This window comes from Plectropomus leopardus, chromosome 10 (assembly GCF_026936395.1).
Source record: "Plectropomus leopardus strain MGB_pleo_1.0 chromosome 10, ASM2693639v1, whole genome shotgun sequence".
NCBI lineage: Eukaryota > Metazoa > Chordata > Actinopteri > Perciformes > Serranidae > Plectropomus > Plectropomus leopardus.
Window position 1 is genome coordinate 34,387,212 of NC_142185.1, and position 9,690 is coordinate 34,396,901.

At 38.8% G+C, this 9,690-nt stretch overlaps 1 protein-coding gene across 1 annotated transcript; it reads left to right on the forward strand.

Annotated features, from left to right (window-relative positions):
• Positions 1-328: 328 nt before the first annotated feature.
• coq10b (coenzyme Q10B) lies at positions 329-9,138 on the forward strand. The gene is made up of 5 exons (XM_042495311.2): positions 329-487; positions 4,741-4,896; positions 5,708-5,900; positions 6,664-6,765; positions 7,606-9,138. The coding sequence occupies exons 1-5, from the start codon at positions 390-392 to the stop codon at positions 7,771-7,773; spliced, it is 717 nt and encodes a 238-aa protein (XP_042351245.1). The 5' UTR covers positions 329-389; the 3' UTR covers positions 7,774-9,138.
• The last annotated feature ends 552 nt before the right edge of the window (positions 9,139-9,690 follow it).

Below are 9,690 nucleotides of genomic sequence, written 5' to 3' on the forward strand. Positions count from 1 at the left end.
TATTATTATCATCATTATCATCATCGGTAGTATTTGTAATAGTACAAGCAGTATTACCAGTATTATACTATATATACTATATAGAAAAATACTATAACTGGCCCAAAATAACGTGTGCGTGTGACCCTAAAGTTGACTGAACTCGACAGAGAAATATGAGCCAACATCTCGTGACATTCCTGCTTGTGCGCGTTAGTGCACGCGCGGAGCACGAACGTCAGTATAGTCGGTTGACGAACCACAAGACTGGCCAATGAAAACGCTCAGCGCGGTACGGGTCATCCAATGGCAGGCCGATATTTAGCGAGTGCGTGACGTCAGGGGGCGGGACAACCCTCCGGGCGCTGCTGCTCGCTTGTCAGGCGAAGAGATCGTCAAAGAAAGAGACGATGGCGAGAGGCAGCCGGAGCCTGAGAAAAGTAGCTGAGTGCATTAAACAGTTACCGACGACAGCCAGCCGGGAAATACAGACCAGAAACAGAGTAAGGTAAAGTATTTGATCGTGTACATCTCGATTAAAACTGGAAAATATAAGGAGGCGACACACCTAAGACAATAACCAACGAGCTAACGTACAGTAGCGTTAGCACCGTAGATATTCAGTTAGTTTTTGTTTCGTGGTTAACATGTTACACATTAAACTGTTAACATAACTATCTATGGACCTTATTTTATTTATTAGCCTCACTTGAAACACGCGCTTTTTAAGGCTAACAAATATGCTAACTGTAAGTGGTGGTATGTAACGAAATGTAGGTAAAAATTTAAGGTGTGCCTACGTGTAATTTACTCGAGTACTTTTCATGCCACATCCTATTTCTGCTCTACTACATTTCAGAGGGAAATCATGTACTTTAAACTTCACTACAATATTTGACAGCTGTTGTAACTGTACAAGTTGCGATGTTGCAATCAAAACATACAAAACGCTTTTAAAATATCATATTTTGTTATATGTAAGTTACCAAGCATAGCTGAAATAATTAGTCGATTATTCGGAGAGTTGATTGACAGAGAATTTGTTGGTAACTCATTTACTGACTGTTTAAGCCATATGTCGTGCAAAAATGATACAAAAAAATGCCGTTCCAGCATAACAAATTTGACGATTTTCTATTTTTTCCTTTTAATTATTTATTTCATTAATACATTTATTATTTTCATCATAATTATCATTATTTAAAAAAAAATCAGAATTGAGTAGTTTTACTTTTTATACTTAAAGCACATTCCGTACATTTTTTTTAACGAAGTAACGTTTCAATGCTTTTACTTTTACTTTGACTTTTACTTTGTAATAGATTATTTATACAGTGTGGCATTAGTACTTAGCCTTAAGTAAATGATCTGAATACTTCCTCCACCACTGCTGACTTATTAAATAACTTAGCAAAATGTTGGCTACACCTCAGAACAACGAACTAACATTATCATATGTCCTGCTTGTTGTCTGTCATATAATATATTTCTACCACTTAAGATTACTCCAGCATCATAGTAAGTCACTTAAGCCTGTTTTCAGTTCAAGTCAAACAGAGAAATCACAGTTTGACAACAGCTGAACACAGCGTTCAGATAAAACCTTTTATATTATGTACAATAATCAAATATAGTATTACCACACAACAAGAATACTCCAGTAAAAGTCCTGCAATCAAAATTGTACAAATGTATTTTCATCAAAATGCTCCTAATCTCGATATGCAAACAGCAAATTTTTTTGTAGTTGAGTTATTTTTAACGACTCAGCATACTCTTACGTAGTGTAATCTATTTTATTGCATAATATTTTATCAACTGATAGCTTGATTTAAATGTAAAGTTTAAAACTGCAAAGAAAGCAGTAATTTCACCTGTTAGATCGATGTAGTGGAGGAAAGTGTAATATTTTCCCCTGAAATGTTGTGATGTAAAAGTTGCAGGAAGTAGAAATAATAGGGTATAGTAGAGTAAGTATCTTAAATGTACTAGTTATTTTCCACTATTGCGACTTAACCTTCTATAGTCTGTGTCAGAGTGGGAAGTTATGGATATAGCTACATGTAAGGAGTGTTTTTTTAACAGCTGCTACAAATGCATCAGCTGCATGGTGATTTGCATTATCTCTTGACACACATTCTTATCTGGGGTTTAAAATCCCACAGAGGAAGGTGTTTTTTATGCTGGCTGACAGTTGTTAGTAACATAAAACCACTGAAATCCAAGTCAGCCTCAGACACAATGTTTCAGAAGGTGGTAAATTACTTAGAGGTGTTTCTCAAAAAAAGAGTGGTACTTGCACACTCCCAAAAACTTAATATGGGAAAGTCTTTGCTGAGATTGTACTATATTATACTTGTGAGATCTTGCAATATTCAGCGTACAAACTACCCTTTTGTCCTGCATCTGCACTCTGTTGGTGTTTGATGTAGGGGTCGACAGGTATTGTTTTTTTCAGGGCCGATACTGATTATCAATACTTAATAGGACCGATAACTGATATTTGGAATTATTTGATTATGTATTTACAGTAAAAATGAAAATATTTCTATCGAAATTTAGAATCTGGAATTTAACAAACTCCATTGCAAAACTTTGTTTAAATGCTTTTAGCAAATGTTTAATTAAAACTGAAACTTTCAACATCATATACAGGCAAGTTCCCTGCAACTTTTTTATAAACTTCTGTGAAAATTTAATTAAAATATAAATGAATAAAATAGCTCACTGAGGTTTTACAAAGTTAAAGTCCTCCTGTGCTGACACTGTCTGTGCATGCATTACAGACTGCCTTTTTAGCAGCGCTTATTAAAATAAAATCCAAATACAGATAATCGGCAAAATGCCAAATATTGGTCCCAATAATTGGCATGGCCAATAATCTGTCGACCCCTAGTTTGGTGCACACTGTCCTCTGTCTTTGCTCTGACGTTTTTAACTGCCACTCTTCACTGCGGCTCCCATTCACTTGCATGGACTTGGCAGTTTGAGGTCAGTGCCATGTGTCAGCTGGATCACATTTCGGGTTGTAGTGAACGGGCTCTCTTTGAAGCAGACGGTATTGGAGCAGGAATATGAAGCAGTGCATCACGAGAAGCACAGAATAGGTTTCATAAGTTGATGATGACATTTATGTTGTCACATTATATTACTTGGTGACATAAAGGCTGCTTAAATCCAAACGCATGCCCTTAGAGATGTGCTTCCAAACCATCCGGTGCCAGGGACATTGTGGCACTGGGTGCCACAGGTGCTGTGGAGGACAGCCAGGCACAATGGACAAATCAAACCGCCTGACGCGCCCCTCTGCTGCAGGACAGCAGTTGATTTATATCTTAATATCTTCTGTGGAGATTACAAGTTACTTTTTACCAATCCGGGATTAGCAGAGTCCTCCCATTCATGGTGTCACAGAGGAACTGACTCAGGCTTTTGCCATGATCTCATTGATCCCTATTAATTAGTGCTGCAGCAGCACTTTGGAACAGAAGGTAGAATTGAAACTAATTGTTATTTTATTGATTGATTAATGGTTTATCTGATTAAAATGCGAAGAAAACTGCGACAATTTCAGTCACAAGTTTTCAGTTACCTTTTCAGATTGCTAGTTTTTGTCCAAATGCGTCTAAATATATTAAATTAACAAAAATTCGACTTTTTCTAACATCATGGAAACGTACTGATTGTAGGTTTCCCGCGTATCTTTAAAAAGTCTTAAAGGGCATCAAAAATACATCAATCAAAATGTAAGCCGTTACTGATGTTAAAATGTCTTAAATCAATCTTTCAGAAGTCTTAAAAATGTTAAAACATGGGATGTAAGATTTTATGATTTTTGCTTTGTAAAATATGAAAATAATTAGTAATGTCTTTTGTTTTGTTTTGTTTTTTTTGAATGTAGCCTTTAATTTACCGAATGCGTCTCCCATTAATGGCACCAAAAAAAGTCATCTTTAATATTAGAATACATATTTGGGAAAAGTAATTGATGTCAGTTCATGTTTTTTTCCCCAATTTTGATCATTGTAAAATTGGTCTTAAATGTCATTCCTGGTGGCTTTAAAAAGTCTTTTTAAAAGCCTTAAAATTTGCCTTGCCTAAATTTTAGGAACCATGACTGGTTGTCGTTATCAGTAATTCTTTTTACCTTCATCCCATTAAACTGACACCTCATCAGCCCAGGTGTTGCCATTGACACTAAAACTTAAAATTAAAAGTTAAAACCTTGAAGCACAGAGAATCGCCTTTCACTAGTTGAATGTCAGCTTCTCGGTATTAACTGCATGTTTTTCAGCAGGACGCTGATTTCTGTACTTGGTTCAGTAGAAAGTTTGCAAAAGAAAGAAACCTGACCTAATTCTGTCACTTCTCCCCCCAGGCCTAACAGAACGCACACACATATTTGAAATGTAGACAAGCAGGCACAAAACAGCGTCGAGCCAGCCCTGCTGGTTCGGCTCTACAGTGTTTGAGGTCTCCAGAGTTAATGTTGACCTTTGACCTTGTTCCATTTTGATTCACTGGCATCTGTGACTCATGTAATTTAAAGGACAAATGCATGGCAGGTGTTGCAGGAAGGCCTTCAAGGTAAGGTATCTAGTTCTCCAGGAATAAAAGGTTGTTAACAGAAGGTTAAAGGTTTAACCTATTATCCAAAAATATCAAAAGAAACAACAAACGGAATTTCGTGTGTTTGGGGTTTATGAGAGTATTGATTTGGATCCTCACCTTGATTTTTTGTATTACTTGTCTTGTGTTCAGATATTTGTCGTCATGTGGGATCCTGATGACTCGTGTACCGCCCCTCCTCGGTGCAGCCATGCCCGGGCGTGGCGTGGCGTTACCCGCCCGTAGCTTCTTCAACCTGGCCGATTCCTTCTCCAAGAGGAAGGAGTACTCTGAGAGACGCATCATCGGGTGAGTCCGTGCTTCTGTGATGTAGAAAGTGAAAGTTTTTTTTTTATCATATCTTTACTGTCTCCTTCTTTTTTTCCAATCCTTGACATTTCATCAGATTATTTAACATGATTACTCTAACTTTTGATTCATCATGCTTTTATTGAACTTAAAAACAACGTTTTAACCGTGAACTTAAAAGATAATTCAACTGAAAGACAAACAAAAAAATAAAGGCCCTGTGATGTTGGCAGAGTTGAGTCTGCGATTGCTCTGTGCAGCATGCATGCAGGTATATGGGTTTCTAAGTCGTGTTTCCAGTCGCAGCCCTCATAAATCACAAGTCACTGTGTGAATAATGGTTGTAATGTCGGTGCCCTACATGAGGCTTTACGTGTGTTTGTGTGTGACGCACTAAATGTCCTCCTGTGTCCCATAGAGAGGTCATAATCACTAAATCTGCTGTATAAATAGACGCAAGCGGCTGCAGCTATTTTCCCCTCAGCTGGAGTGAGGCGGTTATGTAACGGTGGGGGAAACAGTCTCCTTCTGCATCTTATTCACTGCATCTTTTCTTTATTATGTTTCATTTATTGTTTGGTTTTTTTTTATCTCTTTGTGCTTGTTCCACCTCTCTCTGTTTGTCTCCTCTCTCCCTCGCTCTCTGTTCCTCACTGACCTACTTCAGACTCAAACTGGGTCATGATTCTTGCGCGGTGCCGGCCTTGTTTGGTATTTCACGTTATGTCACAGTTGCTGACCTTCTCCTGCTTCCTGTCGTGCCACTCTGAGAGCTCACGGATGTTCTCCTGTCCGTCCGTTGACTCCGCAGGTTTTCCATGCAGGAGATGTACGAGGTGGTGGCCGGAGTGGAAAACTACCGCCTCTTTGTCCCCTGGTGTAAGAAGTCCGATGTGGTGTTCAAGCGAGCCGGATTCTGCAAGGCCAAACTAGCTGTGGGTTTCCCACCTGTGATGGAGAGCTACACCTCCCTCGTCACCTCAGTGCGCCCCCACTTGGTCAAGGTGAGGTACTGCAGCCCAGCCCATGTTTGCTAAATGCAGTTTGAGGTTTGATTCTTTGCTCACATTTAATTCTTAATTTCTTACTGTTTTCTTGGGCTTGAGTCAGGTTGGGTTCTCGCCAAATAAACGTTTATTTATTTATGTAACTGAAACTGATGTGAATTGTCTCATGCTTAAATGGCACTGTGGCAGGAAAGCACAGAAAGAAAGAAAGCACAGGGGAGAGAAGGACGGAAACAAGAGAAAGAGAAAGTGGGGCTTTAAGGCGATTTGGTTGGAAGTAGGGCGGGGTGACATGGCTTTAAAATAACATCACAATATTTTTAGGCTATATTATGATACATGATATATTTCTCAATAATTTGAAATCTCCTTTAAAACTTCTGTAAACTACTAAAATACTAAATTAACTACTACTTTTTTGCTGTCTGTTTTGCTGATTAAGATAAATGATATGTAATATATCAAGTGCTGTAATAGGCCTCATGCTTACGACCCATTACGTAGCACGTCTGTTATCCAGATATGATTATTTTCTCGATGCCTGGCAGTGTTTCTCAGGTCTTGTTTCCACGGAAAAGGACAATTAAAAGTGTCAAAGAGAAATTAAAAAATGATGCATTAATGGCATCAAAGATTAACGTCGATAAAACAGAAAGTGATAACAGCTGCTAGATTATAAACTTATAAAGTTAGTCTCTTATTTTCTTGCTCTTTGCAGTGAACTAATTGTGATTCATTTGTATATTATGCTGTTTGTCAGGCGTCCTGTTCAGATGGTAAACTGTTCAACCACTTGGAGACAGTTTGGCGTTTCAGCCCCGGCCTCCCTGGATATCCTCGCACCTGCACTGTGGACTTTTCTGTAAGTAGACGTCATGTGCTAACTGTAGTCGTCAAACATGTTTAAAGGTTGTAGTTTGACCTTTACTGTGTGTGTGTGAGTGTGTGTGTGTGTGTGTGTGTGTGTGTGTGTGTGTGTGTGTGTGTGTGTATAATTGTGTATTTTTGCTATTAACAGGGTTAATATGGTCATGAAAACCTGGAAAAGTCATGGAATTTGCAAATAGCAATAAATTCTAGGAGTGATCTTTGGAAAAGTGAATTTACCCTGAAAGTTTTGGAAAATTAAATTTTGTTTCACCAACCTGTATAACACCACATGATGTGTTCAAGGACTGTCGCAAATTTGAAGATTGAATGTTAATTTCTCTTTTTACTGTTTCTGGTTGCATGAATGGTGAAAAAAAAAATCTAATTTTTTAAAGGGACAAAAAAATGCCAAAAATTTTGTAAGAGAAAATGAAAATGACAACTTTTTTTTGAGAGCCTGCGGATTTGGAAGGCATGTTTTCTTTAAAAATTGCTGGTAAAATAAATATAAAATACAGCCATTTAAAGCTGTATATTTCTACTCTTAAGCCAAAATAAGAAAACATAACTCCCTCCCCAGTCCCGTATGTTATGTTTAAATAATTAGTTCTATTCTTGTTTTGAAGTAATATTTTTTTTAATAATCTATATTTTAAAAAGCTGTTATATAGTTATGAAAAAGAACATCGAGGAGTATCGATGGTGGTTTCAGAGAATGTGTGGACTTTTAAATTTGCCTCAAAGTCTTGGAAAAGTCCTGGAAATCTGGCAAAAATGTGTACGTACCCTGTATGAAATGCAGCTGCTAACTCTTCTCTCTCTCCATCCTCAGATCTCCTTCGAGTTTCGCTCCCTCCTTCACTCCCAGCTAGCGCACGTCTTCTTTGACGAGGTGGTGAAGCAGATGGTTTCTGCATTTGAACGCCGCACCTCCAAGGTATACGGCGCCGAGACGGCCATCCCTCGCGAGCTCATGTTCCACGAGGTCCACCACACGTAGCGCTACACAAACGCCGATACACAAACGTAAATGACAACGTCAGACAGAAAAAGGAGCGAGCGAGTGTAGAGAGGAAGAGGAGACTACCTGTGTTCTAACTGAAAACTGCCGTGCCTTTCTCACACCAGCGACCAAGTTTATTCCCGACAGATTCATTATTTTTATAACCGACGTGAATCCAGCGGCTCATTTTCACTTTGGTGCTAAAAACACATGCAGACTTGTGTCCATTTCAGTTCATTTCTATTATCAGAACTTATTCGGCGCTTTGTTGTGAAACCTCAGTTTGCAGGTTAACACGAGTGTGTCATCACATCTGTAAACATCAGCACTGCTCTAACCAGCATTTTGGGACCAATGCAACAAACTTTAATTTAAAAACCTGCCTCAGAAAGACACTAAAAAATCTTTGAAAGAACAGATTTACAGGTTGTGTAGCGGATAATGCTGCTCATGTTGGGAAAAAACAAAGCAGATGAGGCTTTTTTTTAAGTTGAAGGAGAGAAAGAAAAGATGTGTGCTCTGCAGTCCAACACACACCGGCCCCGAAAATTAGCATGAGGGTTTTTTTCATGACTAAATCCTTCATGAATGATTAGACACTGGTGTTCTCCATCACTCAACCTAAGGTGACCAAAAAAAGAAACACCGAACAGAATCGAAAAAACATTTTTCCCCCTGACAATTGCAGACACAAGTTTAAGTGAAGCTGTCGCATAAAGTGGGCGTGTACTGTAAATCGTCAGTTTGAATGATGTGAAATGTTTCTTTCTCAAGCTCCATGTAAGAGTGCGTGGGAAAAAAAAAGTTTCTGTGCAGATTTTAGGAAAATGCAAAACAATTCAGATTCCAGCAGTGAAGCAGAAAGAGCTTCCGGTGTCAGACAGTCGTCCGAGGTCGACGTGTGCAGGTGCAGCTGTAATCTCAGTGATCCTTTACGCGTGTGTGAGTCAGCTCCTGACTCCAGCGGGGACGGATTGGTCAGCACTCAGCGGGAGCTTGACTCTGGCGTGATGACTGAGAAAGTGAAGTAACTGTAAGTGATGAGCAGGTCGTTACACCCTTTTATCTGCAGTTTTTAAATTCTGTTGAGTGTTGGGAAGAGTTTAGCTACAACTATCAATAGTTTTTATCACAGATGTAATTGTTTAGTCGGTGAAATGTTCAAAAATAGATGACAGGTTTTTTAATGTGCTTCTTTCATCCGAGTATCAATCTGTAAATCAATTTGTTTGTTGAAAAATAAATCATATAAGGTACAATTCTAGTGAAATGTAACAGTCTAAAACCTGGAGATATTCTGTCTATTGTCATATGAGACAAAGAAAAGCAACAAATTATCACATTTTAAAAGCTGTAAACAAAGATTTTTTGCCTTTATTTTTTTTTTTTTACATTTTTGGGGGGGCTTTTTGCCTTTATTGGAGACAACAGTTTAAGTATTAAAGGGGGAGAGAGTGGGGATGACATGCAGTAAAGGGACATGGTTAGAGTCGAACCTGCGACCGCTGTGGCAAGGACACAGCCTCTGTACATGGGGCACCTGCTGATTGATTGAAAGATTAATTGATTATATGAAACAGTTGCTGACTAACTGATTAATAGTTGCAGCTCCAGAAGAGTCGGGTGTTGGATCCACTAAACGCTGGTTAAAGCAGTGCAGGAGGCTAAAGAGAACAGCTCACAATGGCAATGAGTTTCTGAAACGTTGCAGCGTACAGTCGAGTCGAGCGATTACGTACGCATAACGTTACAGAGGTCAAAGTGAGGCCAGCGATGCTTTTGCTCGGCACAGATGACGTGATGATTCAAGCACAAGCTATTAAAACCTTCTCTGTGACTACTTGAGTATGAAGAGCACAAAGCAACTGAAAATTAATGTTTAAACTCGTGCTTCAAAACTCCGCAAGGCAAAGT